The following is a 27,472-nucleotide window of genomic DNA, read 5'->3' as shown; positions in this document are numbered from 1 at the left end:
CGATCATTCTGCAGATTTGAACCTTCTCATAATTACCGAGCGGTGTAATAGCTCGTAAAGATTACTCTCGGTGTAATTGTTGAAGTTACAGGGTCGACATCTATCTGGAAAAAGAGGACAGGACGATGGAGCTTTGATTGTGTCGTAAATCTGTCGCTTTATGGGCCTGTGGTGCTGAGATTGCGAAACCGAACGCATTCTGGAAACAATTACCTCGGAGGTCTTGACAAAATGGCGAAAATATGATAGATTTATTAAAAAAGAACTATGATGTTCAGGAACAAAATTCCTATAATGAAAAGCAGACTAGGAAAAATTCTCTCACAAATATGGCTGCCACCCTACTTCTATTGGACATATTTCTACAAAAATTTAATAACTTATAGATAAAAGTGTGACACAACTAATGTGCCAAATGTTTTATCAATACGATCATTTGTCGAAGCAAAAAAAATTCTGGAAGCTGACTTTTCAACCCTGTAGGAAGCGTGAGCATAATTTTTTGAGTAACAGTGGAATAGAGTGGTCTTTATAGCTTCGGGAAATTAATGAACGGAGGAGGCGTGTGTGGGCAGGTTTCCCACGCTTAACGCAGCGGGTAATCAATTCGCGATCACTATGCGAGTCACGTTCGCGGCTCTGGGTTCGAAAACTTACGAGGGAAAAAGCGAAACGGGATAACGACGCGGTTCGGGTGTGACCGTGTCTTATCTCTCTGGAATAAACGGCGGGAAATTGTTTTCTGCTTCCAATTTATTCGAACGTTTCCATTTCGAATGTGCAGGGCCAGCATGTACAAAGTTGGAACGGCTAGTGGACAAACTAGTGTGGGCTTTTGCTATGGGAGCGATAGTTGAAGATTATCGCCGGTGGACCTGCGGATTGTCCAAACGAACCTTTTAACGAGCCGTCCTTTTTGCATCTACGAGTTTAATTGGACCGTTGCTGGTTGCGACGCGCTTTTCAGACGGCTAACCCACTTTTCGAAAGAGGCGCGCACTTTAATCTGCCAGCCCACGGGACCCTCTCTCGCTCTCTTTCTCTTCGGGTTGCGACCGGCAAAAGGAAAATGATATTTCAGGAAACGCGAGCTTCCCGGGGAGGGTCCACAAAGCGTATAATAGAATTAAACGCGGAGCCCATTCCTTAATTGCGTTTCGAGGTATCGCCAACCCCTGAGAGACTGCCATTTCCTTCTCCCTCTTTCTCTCCAGTTTCCTGCTGGTTCTCTCGATACTCGTTTGATTTATACGCGGCTAGAAATCATGTGGGCCGTTCAATTTTACGCAACTCGAGCTTGCAACGCGTGGACGCACCAATCTCCCTGGAACACGTGCCTCCTAATAACTTCGCTAGTACGATACTTCGCATGCATGCAAAGTAGGGACTGAAAGGTCCTGATCTTTGAACTATTGTCACTTGCTGTAAAAAAATCGCATGACACTCTACCTGCGCTCATTTTAAAAGGGAAAGTATCTAGTTTCACACCCTTTAATTTAGTATTTTTTAAATACTCCGTTTTGTTGTAATGGTATTTTACATAAGGTCCTAACAATGAGGGTACATAAGATCCTACAAGGTTCCTTCATCTTTGTATAGTTGTAGCTTCCCGTAAAAATTCATACAATATTCTAATTGTGCTCATTTTAAAGCGTAAAGTTTATAGTTCGACACCATTTAATTTAGTATTTTTTAAATACTCTGTTTTGTTGTAATGGTATTTTAAATAAGGTCCTAACGATGAGGGTACATAAGGTTCTACAAGGGTCCTTCATCTTTGAATTGTTGTAGCTTCCCGTAAAAAATTCGTACAATATTCTAATTGTGCTCATTTTAAAGCGTAAAGTTTGTAGTTCGACACCATTTAATTTAGTATTTTTTAAATACTCCGTTTTGTCGTAGTGGTATTTTAAATAAGGTCCTAACAATGAGGGTACACAAGGTTTTACAAGAGTCTTCGATCTTTGAAGTGTTGCAACTTCCGGTTAAAAAATTGCACATTATTCTAATTGTGCTCATTTTGAAGCGTAAAATATCTAGTTTCACACTCTCCAGTTTAGTGTTTATCTAAGATTCGGTTTTCTTGTAATGATATTTTACACAAGAGATCCTAACGATATACTACAGTCCTCCGTCTTTCAACGCATGATACTCCCGGTAAAAAAATCGTAGAATATTCTGTCTGCTCTCATTTTGTAGCCTCAGATCTTGTCTTTCGGAAGGCTGACATCTTTTTTCTCATGAAAAATGTTTGTGGATCATACATGATGCATACAGCTGCCTAGCAACACGCAAACAGTAAGCCTCGTTCTGTCTCTATAACAACGTCGTGTGGAATATTTTTGCATATTCCATACATAAAACATATTCTACAAAACACGCCGAAAACGTGAAATAAAAAATTTTTTCCCACGAGACATCGTTTCCGAGGAATACAAGTACGAACATTACTTGCTTGTCTGACCATGGCTGGCCGAATCTCCTGCAGAAAGTCTTGTTCTACATTGTTCTAATATACTTTTGGCTTATCTTCCCACGTTGAATTTGTACATCCGACAGACGTACATCCTCAGGCTATCCGTTTCCGAGTAATTTAGCGTTCATTCGATATTTATTCTGATTCGCGCGACGTTCGTCCCGGAGTCAAGCTCCCCGCCCACGGGGCAGCTGCAAATGAGATTTGAAACAAGCGCAATTTGCAAATCCACGCTAAGCTAATTTAGAAGTGAAATTTCGACCCATATAACCATGCGACCTCGCCGTACTATGACAGACATATACGTACAGAAAATATTCGGAAAAGCGAGGAAAACGCGACGACATCGTGAAACGCTTTAGAGTTCCAGGATAGTGTAACACGTGTCCGGAAAAACGTGCGCGCATACATAGGTAATGTCTCCCGACTGCTGAAAAGGAATTGCACCTCTGTCGAAGAACCTGTCGCAATTTGGACATTGCATGGTCAGAAAGTTCTATTTGCCACGTGAAGGAAAATTTTTTTTCCGAAAAATTACTTCACGGGTATGAAAGTAGCAAGATCAAGCTTTAAAAAAAACCTAGGTTTATTATCGCACGATTTTTTTACAAGAAGTTATAACAAATTACAGATCAACAATTGTTCAAACATTTTTGGAGTTGCTCTATATTAAGGGAAGGTTGCATGGTCGGACAATTCTATGTGTCACGTGAAGGAAAATTTTTTTCCGAAAAATTACTTCATGGGTATGAAAGTAGCAAGATCAAGCTTTAAAAAGAGCCTAGGTTTATTATCGCACGATTTTTTTACATGAAGTTATAACAAATTTAAGATCAACAATTGTTCAAACATTTTTGGAGTTGCTCTATATTAAGGGAAGGTTGCATGGTCGGATAATTCTATGTGTCACGTGAAGGAAAATTTTTTTTCCGAAAAATGTCTTCATGGGTATAAAAGTAGAAAGTTCTAGCTTTAAAAAGAGCCTAGGTTTATTATCGCACGATTTTTTTACAAGAAGTTATAACAAATTTAAGATCAACAATTGTTCAAACATTTTTGGAGTTGCTCTATATTAAGGGAAGGTTGCATGGTCGGATAATTCTATGTGTCACATGAAGGAAAATTTTTTTTCCGAAAAATGACTGCACGGGTATGAAAGTAGAAAGTTCAAGTTTTAAAACGAGCTTATGTTTGTTGTCGCACGATAGTTCTTCACAGAGTTGTGACAATTTAAGTATCTGGATATTAATGATGGATTAAATTTTCTGTTCCCCACAGCTCCATCGGACAATTTTTATTTCGCATAAATCTGCAGTCGAACAATAACATATTTGTAAGAGCGGCATTCGTCCGAGGGGTATTAAATCTAGACATCGGCTGATACAAAGTGACAGGCGAAGCTCGTGTCTCTGTTTTTGATAAACGCATAAATTTATCTCGCGGAAATTAGGACGACCTGCGGTATGTATCTCGAGCCGTGCTCTCGTGTTGTCTCCGAGCACGAACGTCGTCCACAAGCAACTAGCAGCAGCGTCGAACTGTTTTTGCTCTTAGTTCGTGTCAACTGCCACTCCTCGATTCCACGTCAACGCGCTGTCGATAACCGTGTAACGAGGGTCGTTGGTTCGCTCGAATACATGCAACTCCACCGGGAGCAATTAAATCGCTCGTCGAATGTTTGATCGGAACAACACGCGTGAGGCAGAGCAAGAGAGAGAGAGGTTGAAAAAGAGAACAAGAGAGAGAGAGAGAGAGGGTGGTTGCGCTCGAATCTTACTTTCGACGCGCGTTGGCCTTTGTGTCGAACCGAAAAACAGCAAACAGAGCAGAAAAAATAGAACAACCCCAAAGAGCAACAGAGACGGAGAGACAAAAAGAGGAGAGAGTAACAACACGGGGGGAAAAATTTGGTGGCCGATCATTTCCGTCTCTGCAGCGTCCTGTTCCCGAATTAAAAATAACACCGAGCGTTGTTTGGGAACGGCTATTTTCACCGAGAAGAGGCAAACAACGGCTCTCCGGGTAAAAAAAAGAACGTCCAAAAAGAATGCTAGATCCCGCTGCCATTGTCCGCTCGAAAACCTGTTCCGCGACTTCTGGAGGGATGTATCTCGCATTGTACGGGCGACTGGCTCGCGGGCGAAACGCCAGAAAACCGGGAAAACGTATTAACTGAACAAGTTGGGGGTAGCAACCCCTTAATTCGCGCTCTCCTTGAATCACCTGGTGAACGGGCCGCGCGAGAATCGAATACGAAACAGGCTATTCCCTCGCTGTGCTCCCTGGAGATTGACGGACAAAGTCAATCAGGCCAGAAGCGAAGTATATCGAGGTTACAAGTTTATTTGGGCGGGTCTATCAGCGTCCGGGAGCCGCTGGGCTTCGCCCATTCTACTAGTAGGCGTGGCTTGTAGTTTTGTATTGGAACAATTAATTTTTGTCATGTATAAATACGTCTGGAAGTGATGAGTGGACCCATCGAGGGTAGACTGTGATTGGCGTTCACTAGCTCCGCCCACTTGCGGAGTTTTGGAGTCCAATCTCCTCTCAAACTCAACATCTTTGCCGAATAGACGAGTACATAAACTATTGTGAAGAGATGACAAGTTGAATTAACAAGGAGCAGGTGCGATTGTTCTTCACTGACTCCGCCTTAAAGTCTATTAGCCCCGCCCATCTGTTTCATGGACTCTGAACATGGATGAGAGACTGTCAACTACCAGTAAGACTCATATTTCTGTGGCTGGCGAAATAGAACAGTACAAAAACAATTGTGAAGAGATGACAAGTTGAATAAACTCCGCCTTAAAGTCTATTAGCCCCGCCCATCTGTTTCATGGACTCTGAACATGGATGAGAGACTGTCAATCACCAGTTAGACTCACATTTCTCTACAAATTCGAGCAGTACATAAACTACTATGAAGATAGTTGCATTAGACCCGCCTTAAGGTGCATAAGCCCCGCCCACCAGTCATCGATCATCAATCCATCTCACATATAATCACTGAATGAAATCGATCAGCTAATAAAACAGAAGAAACTGACTCCAGCCCACCAAAAAGTGTGCTAGCCCCGCCTATGAACACGCCCAATAATTCCAGCACCTCGCCAATCAGTTCCCTAATTCAGCAGGTGTACGGATGTTCGAAAACAGCTGTTCCACCGACACAATGGGCCGACTCGCGATGCAAAATCCCAGGTAGAATTAATGATCGTCGCGCGTTCCCCAGAGCGGCTCGACGTGGGAGGAGTTAATTCAACAAGTAGTAGGATCGTCTCTCCGTCGCCCGACGGCAGTTACATGGCAGAAGAAGAGCGGGTAATTAGGAGGTTCGTTTCCATCTCGGAGAGACCTGGCATTCTTTTCGAGAAAATGGGATTCTGGTACGCACCGAGGCTCGAGCAGAGAGGCGAACTTTTGGCGGGTGGGGCGTGGAGATCTGGCCGATTGTTTCCCGGTTCGGGAAACTGTTCGCTCCCGTTTTTTTCGGACGAGTCTCATTAGATAGGGGCCCGAAGCGCGTCACGTGGCTTTTACGTGTCTTCCGCGAACTCGGCCGAGTGCGTGGGCTCGTTTCCCACGTCTTGTTGGCCGCGCGCCAGAGTCTGCGTGCTCCTCGTGAAACGGGCTCCCGGAGAACGGCCGTAGGCCATTCGTAATCTAACCAATCCCGACCGCCTCGCGGAGGAAAGTAGCGATCCTCCACTCGGCTTTTTTTCAGAGAAATAGAACCCTTTTTCATCGACGGTTTTCACTTATGTCCGTTCCTGTTTTTTTTTCAAAAAAACTAACCCACTAACAATGCTCATCTGAATCTAAAGCTAGCACAAAATCATCCGAAGATCAACGATCACTCACCTTGGTGTCGTTATCCACGAGTCGCAGCCTGAACCTGGACAGCACGTTCTTGGCATTGACGTGTTCCACGGCCATCCTAGCAGCCTGCAGTTCACTGGGTCCTTCAGGCCTGGGGTCAGCTCCCCTGGTCATCTCGAACAGGCCCAGGATCGTCACGTTGATCTTCTCGCCGAATCTTGTTGACGAAATCGTGCTCTCCTCGATCCTCTCATCATCGTCAACGGAAGTGGTAGACGCCGGAATCGATGTAGTAGCTATGGTAATCCGTTTCTCCTCGTTCGCCGGCTTCCCGGCAGCTATGTTCGAGGACCTTCGACCTGAAGACGCGCCAGGCAGCCAAAGATCATCGGTATCGTTCGCGTTCTCGATCGCGTCGATCGTCTCTTGCCTGCGTTCCTCTTCCGTGATCTCATCCACCTTGCGATGTCTATGAAGCACGTCTTTCCCAGCGCTCTTAGGCAGGTCCGGGGACAAGGTCGTAGGGCTCGCTTCCAAGGTCGTCTCAGTAGCCTCCAACTTAGGTGGACCGAAATGTCTTCTGTCGAACTTCTCCACTTGAGGAATCACTGCAGGCTTGTAAGTCACCTTTATAGGGAACTTCTGAGACCCTTCGAACCCTGTGAAGGGTTCCTCGTTGCTCCCATTGCTAGAGGATGCTGGGAGATCACTGTCCACTTCCGGGGAGCTAGTAGCATCCACGGTCTGATTGTTCTCACTCGATCTGGGGCTCTCGGTAATTCTATCAGAGCTCTCTGTGCTCTCTAGCACTTCACCGTCGCACTCCTCGCAATCCGACACTGGGTCGTCTAGGTCTGTGGACTTTGGAGTACCCTTGGCGCCAAGTTTACCGTTCCTGAAGTTCCTCTTCCTTCTAGGCTCGATGTACTCCTTGCTGGAGGAGCTGATGTCCACGTTAGGGGATGTCAAAGCATCGTCGAGCCTTGAGCTTCGAGACTTTCGCCTTTCGTGGCGTCTGCGGCTCTCGGAATGGCTGATTGAAGCTTCGACGGTGAGTTTGGTTTCTGATGAGTCCTCCAGAGAGTATGGGACATGATCTCTGGGATCCTTAAGCGATCCTGGGATTGAGATTTGGCTCGATCTTTGCGATGCGTGATTGTTGTGGAGGCTCCGATGGGTTTTGGATTGGTCCTCCAGTCTAGGTGCTGATCGATCCTCTGTATCAGGTCCTGGATGATCCTCTGTATCAGGTCCTGGATGATCCTCTGATCTAGGTCCTGATCGATCCTCTATTCTACTTTCTGATTGATCCTCTGTATCAGGTCCTGGTTGATCATCTAGATCAGGTCCTGGATGATCCTCTGATCTAGATCCTGATCGATCCTCTATTCTAGTTTCTGATTGATCCTCTGTATCAGGTCCTGATTGATCATCTAGATTAGGTCCTGGATGATCCTCTGTATCAGATCCTGGATGATCTTGCTCCCGGCTCACAGAGAGCTGCGTCCAGGATTGCAAATCCTCGGGATCAGGTTGAGGGTCTCCTTTCTTGGCAATATTGAGACAAGGCTTGCTGATGAGGTCACGACTTTCAGGCTTCGTGTCTTCAGTGCATGGCAGGACGCTGTTAACGGAGACCAGGACAAAGAGAAATAGGACTAGGCTACGAGGAAGATGGAGGGTGTTGAAGGGTGAGAATGGCAGGAGGAGACGAGAGAGATCGCGGCGCGTACGGACGCGCGTCATAATCAGTCGCCGTCGTTGCTCCGACGACTCAAGGCGTCATCTCGACTCCTCTTCATCTGCAACAGAAGAGGAAGGACTGATCAGTTGGCGTTCAACGTGAAAATAATAAATACATTGTGGAAATTAACCTCCTTCACACGTTATTGAAGAAAGATGCCACGTTTTCGGTTGCTATACTTTTCTGGAAGGTGCGCTAACAGTTTTACGATCGCATTGACCTGCTTTTAAACACCGCGCGGTAACCGCAGATTCCACGAGCCTGTTAACGAGGTGTCACGGTCTTTCTTCAGCAAGGATCTCCCCGTCTTCAGGTGTCCTCAGCACCTTTTCAACACCCTCCAGACAGATTTTTATCAGCGTCGCTTCGCGTGCCATTCGGCGCACTCTCTTTTATTGCGATTAACGAACGTCGCGACGTCGGATTTATCCAGCTTCCGTCACCTTGAAACTCGGAACTTGGAACTCGGAACAGGACAAATACATTCTCGGCGAGGCGTATCGCGCTCTGCTCTCGCGGACAGGAAAACCGAGGGCGCAATCTGCTTAATGTAACGTCGTAGAAACGGGAGCACGTGGCAAGAATCGCGCGGAGGGAAGGTTACGCTAACGAGCTCGTGTTATTGTGGCTCTAAACTTACGACCTTGCTCGAACGAGCCCGTAAACGATCATGCCGATTAGAAAACAACGAGATTTAGTTGAGTCTCTGCTCGCTTCCCTCCTCCACGTTACGCAACCTCGCTGTTCTACAGACTGGCAATCATCCCCTCTCCGCGTTTTAACGCAATTGACTTTCTGACTGGCTGAGCGACAATGTTTGTCACAAGATGATCCATCTTGCTCGCCGCTTTTCAGCCATTAGTTATTTTGTTCATTTACACCGCGGATTTTTATGTAAATGACACAATTGTTTTCCTTACTTGCTCTTGCAAATCTTTATGGGAGCTGCATCCCTTAATAATTTGATTGAGCTGGAAACAATGCAACAGTGTTTTCAAATTTTTATGGGAAATAAAATTGTTTTTGTTAGCTGCAAGATGTGGGAGCTACGTAGACATTCATTTTTAATAATTTTATTGAATGGAGAAAATGCAACAGCATTATTAAATGATTTTATTATTTAAAAGATTTACTCATTTTTGTCATAAATGTATAAAAATTTGCAATTTAATAATGAGACGGCTTTTTATGAGAAATAAAAATTGTTTTTATTAGCTGCAAGATGTGGGAGCTAAGTAGACATTCATTTAATAACTTTATATTGAATGGAAAGAATACAGCAGCATTATTAACTGATTTTAACGTCTTCGCTGTTATGAGATTCGCCCATTTTTGTCCTAAAAAATGTGCACTCTAAAAATAAAAATTGTTTTCGTTAATTGCAAGATATCGGAGCCCTCCCTAATAATTTTATTGAATGGAAAAATATACAGCAGTATTATTAAATAATTTCAAGGTTTTCATTGTTTTGAGATTTATTCATTTCTGTTTGAGGTTTCATTCAGGTTTCATTTGCAAGATCAGTGACACCGCCAGCAAATGAAATGCTATCACGTTACGGTACACTCTGATTTTCAATCTGTCCTGTGCTCCGTGGATTTACCTAAGCTGCAAAGTGTCACAGGAATAAGGAACGTTTAACAGATCAACGCACGCGTCCACGGATTCTTTGAGCGACAAACCCTTCTCGCGGGGTTGCTCCGCGACGGGATCCGAATTTAATCTGCGTCCCCTGTAATTGTCTCGCCGTGTCTGGAAGTTTACAGCTTTTCGGGATTGGAAGAAACCCTAAATGAAATTTCATCCCCTACCGTCGGGGAAAACACAATGTTCAACCCTGCCGTATATTAGTGATTTTGTTCATTTATAATGAGTAGACTGCGGATTTTATGCATTTATGACAAAAATGAGTGGGTGTAATTTAAAATAGCAAAAACATTATGCTATCATATTATTCTCAACCTACTAAACATAACAGGGAAGAAAATAAATTTCCAATTCATTCCAGTTTGTCGCGATTCAAGTAAGAAATTTTTAGTTTCCATAAAGATCCGCAGTCCAATAATGAGCACGCGAATTTTCTTTTTAATCGTAAGATTTCTTATTGATAATAATTTTATCAAAAGTCATTCCATAAAAATTGTCAACAAACATGAAAGTCGCGTAATTCGCCCTGTATTCCTGAAAAATTGATGCTCGTTGCATAAAAATCTCGCCGAATACGAACTCCGTACACTTCTCTGGACGCAATTAGGACTGAAACGTGAATTCGCGCTCGCAGCATAAAAATCACGTGAAATCTCAACAAACACAAACTTTGTAATTAGCGAGAGCAAGAATTCAACAATAAAAGCCTCCCTGTTAATAACGTTAATGCACAAATAAATTTTTTCCGGGAGCATTGTTGAAATTCGTATGCAGCACGCGTTGCACGTCTGACGTTCGTGTTTCATATGAACGCGGCAATATTCTCCCGTATGAAATTAAAAACGAGCCACTTTGACTATTCCAGCATTAAATCCGGTCGAATAATTGCGTCAGCCGTGTGCGCAACAATCAACGCGTGCATCAGGTCACAGTAAACGTGTATTAGAAGTGGTTCTAGCTGTGAGATATCGACGTGTCCTCCTTATTGTCTCGGAAAGACTCGGGTTCGCCTAATCCCGGCCACCATTTTATTTCTGGACCCTCGAATCGAGTGGAACACAACGACACTTCCGAGAAACTGTTCTAGAGGGTAGCTAAGACCACGTCGTCGTCTACAGTAAGGGTAGACCTCTCTCGACACCCTGACCTACACAGTAGCAAAACCCTGTGACTCGATACTCCACCCTTTTTGAATGAACACCGTCGAAGAAAGGGATGAAGGTCTAATCGCACGAGAACCCTCAAAGAGAGACTCAACACCGACAGCTACAGTGTTCGACCTAAACTGCCCGTACATCTCCAGAATTATTCATGTATTGACCGCAGAAAGTATTCTCATTAAAGGGAGAGCAGACAATGGCCTTTGTCACGACAGAATAAAATATTAACAGCTGCTCTCATGATTAATCGGCATCCCTTAGCAAATTATTCACCTGCTCCCTTCGTTAACTCCGACCTGAATAAATCAACTTTTCGTCCACCCCCTTGATCAATTCAGACCTGAATAAATAAATGTTTTCGTAAATTTTTCACCTGCTCTTTTGATTAAGTGGGACCTGGATATCTTAGTACATTTTTCAACCACCCCCTTCATTGATTCAGACCTGAATAAATAAACCTTTTAATCAATTTTTCACCTGCTCTTTTAATTAATTGGGACCTGGATCTCTTGGTAAATTTTTCACCCACCCCCTTCATTAATTCAGAACTGAATAAATATACCTTTTTATATTTTTTATTTGCTCTTTTAATTAATTACGACCTGGATCTCTTCGTAAATTTTTCACCCACCCCCTTGATCAATTCAGAACTGAATAAATAAATCTTTTTTAATAAATTTTTCACCTGCTCTTTTAATTAATTGGGACTTGGATCTCTTGGTAAATTTTCCACCCACCTCCTTCATTAATTCAGAACTGAATAAATATACCTTTTTATAAATTTTTTATTTGCTCTTTTAATTAATTACAACCTGGATCTCTTAGTAAATTTTCCACCCATCCCCTTGATTAATTCAGAACTGAATATATACACCTTTTCATAAATTTTTCACTTCCTCTTTTAATTAATTAAGACCTGGATCTCTTAGTGAATTTTTCACCCATTAATCTTTTTAATAAATTCTTCACCCACCCCTTGACCAATTCAGACCTGAATAAATAAACCGTTCAATGAATTTTTCACCTGCTCTTTTAATTAATTATGACCTGGATCTCTTAGTAAACTTTTTACCCACCCCCTTGATTAATTCAGACCTGAATTAATCAATTTTGTAATAAATTCTTCACTCACCCTCTTGATTAATTCAGACCTGAATAAATAAATCTTCTAATACATTTTCCCTTGTTCTTCCGATTAATACATTTTTTACTTGGTCTCCTGCTTAATTGGAAGTTGGATCTTTCACTAAAACCTAGGGCCGAGAGGCTGCCAGATTGAATTGCAAGAGATTCGTCGATGGAACCAGCCCAGCACAGGGCCAGCATACGAAATGCATGAATCTGAAAGTAGTAATTCTTGTTCCAATGCTCGTGGGGAAACGAGAAATTCAAGTCCCGGGTCGTGCGAAAGCAATCGCGGATTTTTCAACGGGAAACTGATTTCCGGGCACGAATTTCGAGAACCGGGAACTTCGGAAACGGATTGAGTCGCTTAAATGTCGACTTCAACCCCTCCGATGGGTTCGTCAATTTCTCCAGCGTTATTGAAAGCAGAACTCTCGCTCGCGGCGGTGGCAGCTTCTGTTACGAGCAACCGGTGGGATCCTCGTACGGATGACCTTCGCCTAATCGAAGATCAAACTATTCTGCAAATCCATACCGTGGATGGGGCCCACCGCTATTCTTTCACGTAACGATAACAAATAAAGTTTCCCTAAAGAAACATTTAAAAAGATTTCATCCTGAATGATTAACACTTTTCATTTTAATTCACGATTCATTATTAAACTGTGGACTCCTATGCAAACGAAAAATTGTCGAGGTCTCAACAGGAACAGAAACTAAATGAAAATATAATTTCTCTATCAATAATTTGATTCGATGGTTGTAGGTCACGTGAAGGTCAACATGTTGCATATCCTTTGAAAAGAAACTTTGATGACCTTGAAATCTCGACAACATTTCTTTGTACAATATAAAAAGTGAAATATTTCCGTTGTCTAAGTAAATTTAGTGACACTGATCCATTCAGTAAGTTCGTTATTTTGTGTTACGGAAAGTGATGTTTGTTTTCTTGGAATGGAGCTGGAGAGACAGTCTAGAAACCGTCCCAAGCAAAATTGACCTAATTTCGTAAGCATTATGAGGAAACATTATCCATAAATTTCATTAAAAACTTCTGCAAGTGCTTGCTATTATTGTTAGAAAGAGAATGATTAATTTCAGATACAAGCTCGTGGTAGCTGAAGGCTAACGGTGGTTACTTCGAAAATATTTGAAGATTTAAGGATTTTGAAGATCCTTTTGAAAATATTGGATCAACATTAATGAAATAGATTAGTTTGCCTGGCGCGAGACCGTACGACACGGAGTGGACAAAACAGTTTAGCAAAGTTTAATTCAACGAATCTGGAATAACGAGAAGCTTTCGAGGACGAGGGGTGGGGGACAAGAAAGCAATCTAGCGTCTAGAGGAAGAATTTACCGGAAAGTTCATTAAGTTCGTGCGATTTTTGCTAAACTTTCCCGCTGATTACGGTTTCTTTCGGGGCTGAACCGACCCGTTCCAGTTTCGCTGCATTTTAAACGAGTCGGCTGCTCGTTGCTTCTCGTCGAATCACCTGTAATCGCCTCGATATCGCCGCCATGTTGCTCCAGTAGAACTCATTACGCATGTAATCAAATTTTTGTTTTTATTTTTTTGACATGACTACGTGCATTTCTTCATTTTCTTTGAAAAATGCATTTTAAACAATTTCTTCTAAACCTACCGAGCGCTGAACGCGATTAAAACGATTTTAGTTACAAAAATGACAAGCCTCTATTTATTTAAATTCTGTACAATTTTTATAATAGTATGTGCTTGGATAAACAAATTTATCGGATCAATTTTAACGTTAGTAACTTCATAATTTCAATAATTGTGAAATGAAACATATAAAACCGGTCATTTGACCGCCAGTGGTAGGTTTAGTGTTAATATCATCTGTCGTTCTCGAGATATTTCACGAGATATCGGGACTTTTTCCTAGGGGTTGATTTCACCCCTTTACTGCGAGAAGCAGTACGAAAAAACAGGGTTGTATTACCTTTCTGGATTTGAATTGAATTGAAAAATACTTGTTTTTACTCAGTTTGCAATTTCTTTTTAATATCATATAATAATAGGGGTTGATTTCACCCTTTAATGCGAAAAGCAGAAAAAACAGGGTTGTATTATTTCTCTGTATTTCAGAATAACCTGATGGAAATTCTATTTTCCCATTAACCGAATTATTATCCGGCGACGTCCCTGCACTTTTCTCGAATGGTCCTTAATTGTCCCTAATTCCCTGATTCGCTCGGTTCACCTAATTTCCCAAGAAAATGACAGACTAATGATCATGCTCGGCAACTCAGAAGCAAAATGGATGACAAGAGATGCACGGTAGCTGAAGCAGACCCTCTCCCCCATTAGATCTAATGAATGCAATCGATTAGGTTAAACACGAGTCTCGCACAGCTTGGATCCTGTTTGCGCGAGGACCAACTACGCGGAGCCATTATGGGATTCATGGTGAACCCGCGAGTCGCCTATCGTTACATCAATCGCCATAAACGCGAATTCAATCACGGGTACAGTCTCCGGCGACAATCAACGGCCAGCTATTCCGAATTTCGTCGTTTCATTAGGCGGAAGGCAATCGATCAAGCTTCTCGTAAGCTACGAAATTTCCCACAGTACATCGCGGGATCTCGCGGAGCATGATCGAACCGGAAGCAGTCTCAAGTCGATCGAGAGTGACAAAGTTCTCGCAGGACAAAGTTTCGTTACAGGTAACGAATGCGTTCTCCGATCAATTAACCTCGCTAATTATTAGGTCGTTCGGAAAGTCATTTCGTTTTATCGCATTCTGTTCTACGATCTCTTGCGATCCTTTTCAGGCAACTTAAAGGTCCCAGGTGTATGGCTTCTTACGATTTTATTTCAAATGAAATTTGCACCGCATAAAACACATTGAAAAGAAAGCGAAAAAATGGTAATCCGTTTGGTACATGCTTTCCTTAAACAGCACACAATTTTTTCTTTCGTGCGTTTTTACCCTTGCGGTAATGAAGGAGCAACAGGGGCATATCACGCGAAAGGGTACTACGAAAAACGTCAATGCTATCTCTTTTTCTTGTGTGTTCATTTGCAGAATATGTAAACACTGTTGTTGCAAATGTATGACCCTAGAAAATTTTCAAAAAATGCCACAATACATTCTTCGACAGAGTCTAGCCAAATTTCCCAGACGTATGGCTTCTTACGATTTTATTTCAAATGAAATTTGCACCGCATAAAACACATTGAAAAGAAAGCGAAAAAATGGTAATCCGTTTGGTACATGCTTTCCTTAAACAGCACACAATTTTTTCTTTCGTGCGTTTTTACCCTTGCGGTAATGAAGGAGCAACAGGGGCATATCACGCGAAAGGGTACAACGAAAAACGTCAATGCTATCTTCTTTTCTTGTGTGTTCATTTGCAGAATATGTAAACACTGTTGTTGCAAATGACACTCGAAAATTTTCAAAAAATGCCACAATATATTCTTCGACAGAGTGTAGATACATTTCACATCTGCAAAGGCGACTACCACTGAAAATAATATTCTATTTGGTTCTCTTTTCTCAGAAATCGTCTCGAAAAAATGCATAAACTTCCGCAGTTTAGAAATAACAGATGTCTCTCCACGGAAATTAATGCGAGAAGAAACGTAATTTATTGAGTTGTCGGGTTCGACAGCTTGCCTGTCCGCAAATGAGCGGAAAGGGTGGAAAATTGAAATCGAGAGCGGCGCTGTTCTCAAAAAAGCGATATCTTCTGGCGACAGGACAAAAGATTCTCGAGAGCGGAGATTATACGATCCTGGGAAAAGTCTTTTTAAAGTCTTGAAAAGACTTTCCACGCGATATCAGAAGCGAGCCTGACCTTCATAAACTACCCCCCTTCGGAAAAGTTACGTAGCGGGCGGTCGCGTTCGCGCCGCGTTAACTTAGGGTATTTTCTTCTAAAAGGATAAACGGGACAATGCGTGCACCGTAAATGGAGGAACTTTCGATGTACCTAGCCCACGTACCGGAACTTTCGAAACCTGATATCGGGCAGTCGCGTTTTTCCCCATTTTTTCTCCTCTCGATAACCTCGGGCTCTGGCATTATTATTTTTTATTCTTTTTTTTTCCGACCATGTTTAGTTTCCGCGAAACTAATATCGACGGTGAGTAAAATACACCCGGGGTATTAAATGTCGGGAGAAATTAGTTGCAAGTATTCCTGCGTTGTGAATTTTTTAAATTATTTCTCTTGAAATAACAATAATTCTATCTTGCTGCTGGACACGTTTAACTATCTTTAACTCGTCTGCATTATTGAATGTATTTTCTTGGTGTCTATGACCACAGTGTCCATTATGGAAAAGAAAATGTCAGAAATATTGGGGAGGGGGACGTGAATTTTTAAAATTATTTTTCTGCTACTTCTGAACACATTTAACTAACTGTTTTTAACCCATTTGCATTATTGAATGTATTTTCTTGGTGCCTATAACCACAGTGTACATTATGGAAAAGAAAATGTCAGAAATATTGGGAAGAGGGACGTGAATTTTTAAAATTATTTTTCTGCTACTTCTGAACACATTTAACTAACTGTTTTTAATCCATTTGCATTATTGAGTGTATTTTCTTGGTGCTTATAAGCACAGTGTACATTATGGAAAAGAAAATGTCAGAAATATTGGGGAGAGGGACGTGAATTTTTTAAATGATTTTTCTGCCACTTCTGAACACATTTAACTAACTGTTTTTAACCCATTTGCATTATTGAATGTATTTTCTTGGTGCCTATAACCACAGTGTACATTATGGAAAAGAAAATGTCAGAAATATTGGGAAGAGGGACGTGAATTTTTAAAATTATTTTTCTGCTACTTCTGAACACATTTCACTAACTGTTTTTAATCCATTTGCATTATTGAGTGTATTTTCTTGGTGCTTATAAGCACAGTGTACATTATGGAAAAGAAAATGTCAGAAATATTGGGGAGAGGGACGTGAATTTTTAAAATTATTTTTCTGCTACTTCTGAACACATTTAACTAACTGTTTTTAACCCATTTGCATTATTGAATGTATTTTCTTGGTGCCTATAACCACAGTGTACATTATGGAAAAGAAAATGTCAGAAATATTGGGGAGAGGGACGTGAATTTTTTAAATTATTTTTCTGCTACTTCTGAACACATTTAACTAACTGTTTTTAATCCATTTGCATTATTGAGTGTATTTTCTTGGTGCTTATAAGCACAGTGTACATTATGGAAAAGAAAATGTCAGAAATATTGGGGAGAGGGACGTGAATTTTTTAAATTATTTTTCTGTCGCCCCTGGACACATTTAACTGACTGTTTTTCACCCGTTTGCATTATTGAACATATTACAGTCTACATATATAATGTCAGTCTAAATTGCGATTATTATTATCAACGATATGTACATAACAAATTACTCGAATGAAATATTTTAAGCCAATAAATGCACGGAATGCAGCCACGACAATTTTTAATTAGCTCTTAATCGAGCAAAATGAAAGTTAAACATTTAAATATCTGGAAAGCCTCTCCGATCTATCGAAAGCAATCCAAGAACTATAATCTGCATCATTGATAGACTGCAGAGATTCAGCTATATATATTTATGATAAAAACGAGTGAAATATGAAACAGCGAAAACAACGAGGGAATTTAAAATTAAAATTAATCTTTAGCACTCGCGGCAGAGTTTGATACCATCGGCGCCCCGCCAGCTGTTGAAAGCGAAGCTGTTGGAGAACCGAAAATTTTATTCAGAGAAAAGAGGGAAAATGGACAATCCGTTCGTGAATGTATCTCCTTTAATATCTTTGATTGGTTCACTCGCAAAACGATACTTTTGTTGTTATTGGTGAACAGTGGATTGGAAATATCAACGGTGAGGGCAGTGGAGTGCGTAGGGTTCATTTACGAAGATGAAACAATTTTTTAAGAACCATTTGGACCTCGCGAAAAATAAAAATGTTTTGTTTTCAATATTAACTATCAACCCCAAGGATAACGGAGTGCGTAGGTTTAATCTACGAAGAGGAACAAATGTTTTTAAGCAGTATTTTTATTGTAAAAATTTTGATAAAGCACAACAATTTTTTGCTTTAATTATGAGCTACTGGAACGACATAAAAATTTGTTTCTTTCTCCAATTTCAACAAGTCAATGATAATATATAAACAGTCAAATCTTTTTTACGTTTCATCTACTAATTTTTACTATAAATTTGCTGTTCCGTTTCCATTATAAACGCATAAAGTGTAACAATAACGTATGCAATCAACAATGGAAGAACCCTCGCAGTCTCAATGATCATAAAAGAAAGCCCCGGCGATTCCACTGCGCGTTTAATGCGAACTGTGCTTAAAAAACAACAAATTTCCCCGTGATCCCGTAGCGTCGTGACGCTGGCAAACATCGTGCATCAGTGTCGGAGAAATAAAAAAGGGGGCCAGGACAATAAAAGTGAGCGCGTTACCGTAAAACGTAGCAACATTTCGCCGGACGTCGCATTTTCCTCTGGTGCAGCACACGAAACAGATTCGAAGTCGACTTTGTGTCCTCTCGGGCACCTTTCTTCTGAGGGCACGGTTTTTCCCCAGCGATTTCGGCGGCGCCTCGAAACCAATTTATTCCCGGAGATTCGTCCTCGGGACGCGTCACTTTTTATGGGACGATTCCCTGGGAAGGGACCGATGTGCTCGAACCGATACTCCTCTCTCTCTCTCTCTCTCTCTCTCGTTGTTTACTCTCCTCCCATCCACGTTTTAGGACTGCGCTCCGGCAACCGATACTTCGATCGACATGTCTCAGAGTCCTCTTCCCGGGACCTCTCCGCAAAATATTTGCTCGTTCCCGCGGCAAACATCCATCACACGAGCGTCTCGATTAGTTTCCGCCAACGTTCTCCTCAGCTACACATGATCCTCAACCGACTCGTGTCGATCGGCTTCGTATGATCATCGATCGCTCAACAGTTGCTTCACGGCACGTTCCTCCTCTTCACGTGCTCAGAATTTCCAGCTCATCTAATGCTTGATTGTTTTCCTCTGCTCGAATTGTGTGCCTGAATTTTCCTCCAATCGTGTGCCAAAGTTCTCCTCGAATTGTGTGCCAGAATTTTCCTCGAATCGTGTGCCAGTATTCTGTGCTCAAATTATGTGCTCGAATTGTATGCCAGAATTTTCCTTGAATCGTTTGCCATAACTCTGTGTGCTCGAATTGTGTGCCAGAATTCTGTGTGCTTGAATTTTCCTCGAGTTGTGTGCCAGAATTTTATGCTCAAATTGCGTGCCAGAATTTTCCTCGAGTTGTTTGTCACAATTCTGTGCTCAAATTGTGTGTCAGAATTTTTCTAGAATTGTGTGTGCCAGAATTCTGTGCTCAAATTGTGTCAGAATTTTCCTCGAGTTGTATGGCACAATTCTGTGCTCAAATTGTGTGCCAGAATTTTTCTAGAATTGCGTGCCAGAATTTTCCTCGAGTTGTTTGTCAAAATTCTGTGCTCAAATTGTGTGTCAGAATTTTTCTAGAATTGTGTGTGCCACAATTCTGCGCTCAAATTGTGTGTCAGAATTTTCCTCGAGTTGTATGCCAGAATTCTCTGCTCGAATTGTGTGCCAGAATTTTCCTCGAATTGTACGCCAGAAATTTGTGCTGGTATTCCCTGTGCAGGTGTTTCGAGTCGGGAATCTTTCCAAAGTCGAGGACAGATTTCTGCGGAGGAGAGAGTGGATTTCTGCGGCGTTCGAAGCGTCCACGATCGAAATCGAAGCAAAGAGCGTCGCGAGGAGTCGCGTCGATGCAACCGCGTCGCGTGCTAGCGGTCCGCGCACTGTTGGCTCCGCGAGATTTTCGTCCGAGCCCCGTCTTCCGCAAGAGTTCAAGCGGCAACCGGACTCGGGAATGCGCAGTCGCTCGTCGCTCAAAAGCGTTTCGCCACGAACAGATACCACCGTTCAAGGAACAACGATCCCTTTGCACGGATTCATTCATCCAAATCAATCAGAAGCAACCCCTCCTCGATGATTCTCCTTTGACCCATCGATCTGGAGTTTTCCATTTTTTGTGACATTTACAAATTTTGTTTCAATGAATTTGAATGAATCTACCGGAAGGCAGAATCTCTCAGCTCTCAACCGAGACCTCGAACGTGTAAAAATTTCTACGGGAACATATTTTAAAATGGTTCACTAGGCACCCCTCATAAAATTGATCATTTTTCGGCGACCCATTGGGATTTTTAAATGTTTTTCATATACTTAACATTTTTTTCTTCAATCCTAAATGATCCTATCACAAAGTAGGATCTCTCAGCTTTTATTTAAGACCTCGAACATGTGAAAATTCGTATAGGAGCATATATTAAAGTGGTTCCGAAGTAACCCCTTATAATTCGATTATTTTCCTGCGACCTATACTTCAATTTTTTTAATATACTTACGAATTTTCTCTTCAAACCTAAAGGATCCTATCACAAAGTAGGATCTCTCAGCTTTTATTTAAGACCTCGAACATGTGAAAATTCGTATAAGCATATATTAAAGTGGTTCCGAAGTAACCCCTTATAATTCGATTATTTTCCTGCGACCTATACTTCAATTTTTTTAATATACTTACGAATTTTCTCTTCAAACCTAAAGGATCCTATCACAAAGTAGGATCTCTCAGCTTTTATTTAAGACCTCGAACATGTGAAAATTCGTATAGGAGCATATATTAAAGTGGTTCCGAAGTAACCCCTTATAATTCGATTATTTTCCTGCGACCTATACTTCAATTTTTTTAATATACTTACGAATTTTCTCTTCAAACCTAAAGGATCCTATCACAAAGTAGGATCTCTCAGCTTTTATTTAAGACCTCGAACATGTGAAAATTCGTATAGGAGCATATATTAAAGTGGTTCCGAAGTAACCCCTTATAATTCCATTATTTTCCTGCGACCTATACTTCAATTTTTTTAATATACTTACGAATTTTCTCTTCAAACCTAAAGGATCCTATCACAAAGTAGGATCCTTCAGCTTTCATTTGAGACCTGGAACACGTGAAAATTCCGACAGGAAAATATTGTAAACTCGTTCAGAAGCAACCCGTTACAATTCGATTATTTTCCTTCGACCTACCTTGACCATGATTTTTCATTTTTTCCACACAGTTAAAATTTTTTATTTGAAACCCATCACAGAGAGTAGGGTCTCATACCTTCCATTTCAGCCCTGGAGCACGTGAAAATTCCGGTAGAAAAATATTTTAAACTCGTTTCCGAGAGCAACCCCTTATAAATCGACTGTACCATTTGCATCGGTTCGCCGTCGGGCTCGGACTGTAACTCGGAATTAAAATTCCTCGGCCGTCGATGGAATTATTTCAGGGCTGACCGTAGAACGAGCGGCCGTTTGAAAATTCGCAACGTTATTACCGAGAATTAAGCGGGCGGTAGTTGGCAGATAATATGCTTACACGCTTCGCCGATACATTCAACCGGTCGCGCGCGTTTCTCGCAACGAGTCCGCGGGCAAGACTCGCGGAAACTCGGCTGCACAGTGCTGAATAACGTAATTTATTCGAGCTACTTTTATCCCGAAGCCATCGATGCTCTTTCATTTGCATATAAATACGCATCGATACGCGCGGGGGGCGAAAACGCCACCGCACTGATACACGAACAACTATACCGATCCGAGCATCGAAATCCGGCAATGTACCTGGCGTAAAGTGCGATCTGTCAGCTTCTAGTTCAGCCCTAGAAAATTTGAAATTTTTCTCGAGGACACATACTTCAAATTCGACTTCGAGCATCCCCTTAAAATTATTTCTCGCCGAGGGTTTCATTAATTTTTTTGAAAAATCTAAATGGCTCTATCATTAAACGCGAACTTTCAGCTTTAATTCAAGTCCTTGAAATGTTGAAAATTCTTGCGGAAACATATTTTAAATTCGGTCTGCAACAACCCCTTAAAATTTTATCATTATTCTGACACTTACCGAGATTTTTCAATTTTTGTATACATCTACGATTTTAATAAAAATATTGGAATACACCTGACACAAGGGTGATTCTTTCAGCTTTAATTTAAGCCCTCAAAAGTTAAAAATTTCCCGCGGGAACATATTTTGAAATCGTTCGGAAGCCACCCCCACAAAATTTGATTATTATTCTGAGACTTATAAATTTTTAGCACTGGCCACGAGTTTTTTAAAAAGATTGAATTAGCCCTATCATAAGGGTGATTCTTTCAGCTTTAATTGAAGCCCTCAAAAGTTAAAAAATTCCCGCGGGAACATATTCTAAAATCGTTCGGAAGCCACCCCCATAAAATTGGATCATTATTCTGAGACCTCTTGAGATTTTTCAATTTCTGGATACAGTTACGACTTAAAAAAAAATATTGGACTAGGCCTATCGTAAAGTTGGCCCTTTCAGCTTCAATTTAAGCCCTCGAGCGTTTAGAAATTCCTACGATAACATATTTTAAACTTTATTTGAAGCAGCCCCTTCAAATCGAGTGATTCTGAAACCACCCCTCGATCATTCACCAGAGCACTGTGGCATTCTATTTCGAAAGCATGATCGTGGAACCAAATGCCCACGTGTGCTATTATTCTAGGGATTTAAATCACCCCTTGATCGTTCTCCAGAATTGTGCAACATATTTTGAAAGCGTGATCGGAGGAATCAAATGTCCACACGTGTTATTTTTCTAGGGAACTAAACCACCCGTTGATCTTCCAGCAGAACAGAGATTCTTCTTCCACTTCGAAAACATGAATCGGAGAGGGAAATGCCCACACGTGCTGTTATTCTAGGGAACTGAAACACCCCTTGATCTTTCAACAACAACACAGTGTAGCATTCTTCTTCCATTCCGAAAGCACTGTCCCACGTGTCCTATTCTAGGTGAAAATATCTCATTGGGTTACACCTACGATACTCGAAGTCCCAAGCGAGACATCGCTATTATGCGTGGGTTCTGTGACTGATAAAAATTCTGCGAAGATCTCCTTTGCAGAATTTCCGGGAGATCTGTCCGGCTTTATTAAACGTCGGCGAGTGTCTGCGATTCACCATTGCTCTCGAGTCTATTCAAACAGCGTGCACAGTGAACGATGCAAAGGGAACGTGTTACCTGTCATTTTTCTTTGTCACAAACGGACGAGGAACGTTCAGACTTGGCCGCGTCAATTTGCGCACACCATCGTAACAAGCTTTCTTCACTCGAGGGGAGAAAACCCGCCGTACTAATATTTAACAGGCTTCGTCTGTACACACTCATTGTCGTTTAATTACCAGCAACGACGAGAAAAATGAATGAGGAAAATATCCGATTTATTCATTGAAGAACTGCAAATATATTAGTGGAGCGGCACGCGTCTTGCTGTTGCCTACAACTTGTTGACTGATGGAAGATCGGTGTGATTCGATCATGCTCTGTCACAATGATATTACAGCTGCTGATATTACATCCTCGGTTTTGGTGCTTTTTACGGAGGATTCTTTTATTTTTTGTGAGCCTCTCGATATTTTTCTTTAGCTTTCAATGCACCTATTGTGATGCTGGATCTCTCAGCTTTAATTTGAGCCCACAAACGTTAAAAAATTACTACGGGAACATATTTTAAAATCGTTCGGAATTCACTCCATAAAATTCGATTATTATTCGGAGACTTATCGAGATTATTCAATTTCTGTATGCACCTACGATTTTTTTAAAAATATTGGAATACTTCTATCATAAAGTTGACTCTTTCAGCTTTAATTTAAGCCCACTAAAGTTAAAAAATTCCCACGGGAACATATTTTAAAATCGTTCGGAATCCACCCCCATAAAATTCGTTTATTATTCGGAGACTTATCGAGATTATTCCATTTCTAGATGCACCTACGATTTTTGAAAAAATATTGGAATAGTTCTATCATAAAGTTGACTCTTCCAGCTTTAATTTAAGTCCTCAAAGGTAAAAAATTCCCACGGGAACATATTTTAAAATCGTTCGGAATCCACCCCCATAAAATTCGTTTATTATTCGGAGACTTATCGAGATTATTCAATTTTTGGATGCACCTACGATTTTTTAAAAAATATAGGAGTAGTCCTATCATAAATTTGACTCTTCCAGCTTTAATTTAAGTCCTCTAAAGTTAAAAAATTCCCACGGGAACATATTTTAAAATCGTTCGAAATCCACCCCCTAAAATTCGTTTATTATTAGGAGACTTATCGAGATTATTCATTTTTTGGATACACCTACGATTTTTGGAATAATATTGGACCAGTCCTATCATAAAGCTGATTCTTTCAGCTTTAATTTAAGCCCTCAAAAATTGAAAAATCCCCACGGGAACATATTTTAATTATCTTTAAATCGTGCAACAAACGCGTGAAATCGTCTCACGAGCGCGTCTTATTTTTCCGGCGATTGGTGCCACGGCGCGTTTTCCCGGCCGCAATTTTTCCGGATTCCTACTGTCGGGATTCCGTTTCCGGAATGTTTCTGCAGCTTGATCTCGGCCGATGAGTCCGTCCAGGGAATTGCCTCGGCGAGTAAACGAGATTTACGCTGGAATGGGACTTAATTGAGCGCTCAGCGTTTCCTCTTCGTAAACGTGGTTACGCCTGCGGAGACTTATTTTTCCAGTCACCCGGAAACGGTATTTAATTCCGCGACAGCTCCGGTACAATTTCCTCGGGCCTCGGTTAACAAGATTAACCCGTCATTCACATTGAACGTCGTTAAACTCCGAAACTTTTCAATCGAGCTTTTGTATCCCAGATATCTCAGCCCCCGTCGAGTTCCCCAATCTGAACCCCGAGGACGGAAAGTTTAGAGGAAAGAGCATGAGACTTAAACTTGGATCGAATCTGTAAAGATGCTCCCGATATTCTGGCGAAGTTTCCACCGCACGTGAAAACCGATTGAAATTCGCTACCGTTCCAATTCAAGTCTTCCGGCACTCGACGCGCTTCCTGTGTTAACTCCCGTTGAAACACTCTTTTTATATTTTCCCCTGGGCTTAATTGCCGAAACCCCAAGACCTATATACAGTGGCATGATTCTTTTAAACGATACTGATTTTTGGGGATTTTTCCTGGCGAGATTAACCCTTTGCACTCGGAGCTATTTGAACTCGAATATTATACAGTGGGTGTACAAAGTATTCGTACACTTTTTAAAAACTAATAACCTTTTTATAATTGTACCAAACGACCTGATTTTTTATAATCAATTAGAAGCATTCACAAGGTTAAATGCAAAAATAAAAAAGGCAGTTTTTAACAAATTTTTAATTTGGGTCCTTAATGAAAATTTAAGATATATGTTTCGTAGATCTATGTTAGTTATACACAAGCGGTTAAAAATTGTGAAAATCGTAGTTTTACACGACTTCTGATCAGTTTCTGCTTGAAATCCACAGAATCGTACATCTTCCGATGCCTGTTGTTTTTACCCGCGTTAATCGATTTTGATGAAATTTTCAATATGCGTATATAAACAACATAGATCTAGAAAACATATATTTTCAAGTTTCATTAAGGGCCCAAATAAAAAGGTTCCAAAAAATTCCTTTTTTATTTTTGCATGCAACCTTGTAAATTGTAATTTTTGGAAAATCTTTTATGCATATCAGTTCGTAAACTAATGCTTCTAATTGATTGTAAAAAATCAGGTCGTTTGGTACAATTATAAAAGAGTTATTAAAAGTTTTTAAAAGGTGTACGAATACTTTGTACATTTCTTTCTAGCTAGAATAATTCGATAGATAGAACTTCGAAATTGATAGAACGCCTCATACAATCCTTAAATGTTTAGTACCTGATTAGATAGCTGAAAATGAAAGTACCATATAACAATCTTTTCAATTTACGAATATTGAGATTATAAAGATGCATCTAGAATATTAAACAAAACTATTTCTCCAGCTAAAAATCTTAGTGCTCCGTAAACCTGCTAGACGTGATCCTGTAAGTCTTGTGGGTAAACTAGTATGACGAAGCGGGCAGCCAGAAATTCCAGGAAGTAGTATAGGTAAGCGACGTACAGACCTCGAAGATTTATGTCGGCTAATTCGCTCAATTCAGGCCCTGTATGTAAACACACTGGTCTCGCCTAAATCCCTCGTTGTTTCTCCATCGTTCGAAATTCCACCGGACTGGCTGCACGCCACATGAAAATCCCTACCTCGTCCCCCCATACACATAAGCGTCTTTCCGTTGGCATAAAATTACCCTCGATCATAGCGCGTCCGTATCCCGGTGTCCTCTATCCTTCTCCAGCTTCTACTGAGCTTTGCGCTGCTGTCCCAGCAGTCAATTAATCCGGGGACGTCCTTACGCGGCGATATTTTCTCTGAGCTTTGCAAGAAGTCCAATTCGACACTGTTGACCGTATCTGGCAGAGCAGTCAACAGATTTCAGCATTTTTATGAACAACTAATAATTTAAAAATGAATTTAGCAACATTTTAGATTAATCAGATGTAAATTGGTAGACAGCGAATTTTATGCATTTATAACAAGAATGCGTAGGTGTAATTTAAAACAGTAAAAGCATTAAACGAATTTAAGAATACTGTTATATTATTTTCAACACACATTGAAACATATTAAGAGAGAAAATAAATTTCTATGTCGCTCCAGTTGGTCGCAAATCGGGTAGAAAATGTTTTTATTTTGCATAAAGTTCCGCTGTCTATAAATTAGTATAAACTGCCTCGTTCTAAAAATATTTATACAGAACTCTGATATACAAATTAATACCAGGGTGCCTCTTAATTCCTTCGACATCCGGAAATGGAAGGTTCCTGAGATCATTTGAAGGAGTTGTTAAGGAGTTATTAGCGAAAAACATTGACCAATCGGAGCTACAGCGAACGGAAGCCGACTCGGCGACAGTGTTAAGAGAAGAATGGAAAATAAATAATTGCTGCTTGAATTTCCGCGAGGCACGGCACCGGAAAGCCGGAACAATTACAACTTCCTCAAATTCGGAGGTTCAGCCGCAGGAATGTCCACACACATTCTCGGAACAGCATTCTCCGTGAGCACGCGAGCAACAAATCGATTTTCCGAAAGGCTTGAGGGGGGAGGGCGGTGGAAAAGCCTCGTCAAGTGGTAATTTTTCGGTTCCCATTAATCATGCATACCTAACGCGGACGAGTATCGGTGTAATTTATTGCTTATCACGCGTAGCGTGAATTAGAGCATGCTAGATGCAGATAACGGGCCGAGGATGGCGCATGCATTGCTCGCATCTAATAGAGAAACGGTATTGTGACGGCAACAATACACTCACCACGGAGTACCGTGAGGATCCGCGATAACCGACGAATGCCTACGGAAAATGCATTTATTCACAGTTGCCGACAGATAAGTTCCCCGCGGTAAAAGTGAGAGAGAGAGAGAGACCGAGCGAAGACTCCGTGGAATGCTAGACCTTTGGTGGTTTTGCTTCATCCTTCGCGCGGAATGGTATTACACGTTAAACGCGGCCCGGTTTAACTCGTTCGCGGAGAATTCTG

At 41.2% G+C, this 27,472-nt stretch overlaps 1 protein-coding gene across 8 annotated transcripts in view; it reads right to left on the bottom strand.

The window, feature by feature from the left end:
- Gaba-b-r3 (gamma-aminobutyric acid type B receptor subunit 3) overlaps positions 1 to 19,843 on the bottom strand; it is a 69,721-nt gene extending 49,878 nt beyond the window's left edge. For 2 of the 8 annotated variants that reach the window (XM_076441601.1, XM_076441602.1), the window contains exons 1-2: positions 18,429 to 19,843; positions 6,338 to 8,097 (exon numbers count right to left, since the gene is read on the bottom strand). In XM_076441601.1, the coding sequence (XP_076297716.1) occupies positions 6,338 to 8,041 (1,704 nt within the window). In that variant the 5' untranslated portion in view covers positions 8,042 to 8,097; positions 18,429 to 19,843. Of the gene's footprint in view, positions 1 to 6,337; positions 8,098 to 8,169; positions 9,048 to 18,428 lie in introns of those variants that run through there. The other 6 variants (XM_076441596.1, XM_076441603.1, XM_076441598.1 and 3 more) reach the window with 5 other exon arrangements.
- Between the last annotated feature and the right edge of the window lie 7,629 nt (positions 19,844 to 27,472).

The sequence above is a fragment of the Lasioglossum baleicum genome, chromosome 16 (genome assembly GCF_051020765.1).
Source record: "Lasioglossum baleicum chromosome 16, iyLasBale1, whole genome shotgun sequence".
NCBI lineage: Eukaryota > Metazoa > Arthropoda > Insecta > Hymenoptera > Halictidae > Lasioglossum > Lasioglossum baleicum.
Note: the sequence above shows the minus strand (reverse complement) of the source record. Positions and strands in the feature narration are given on the sequence as shown.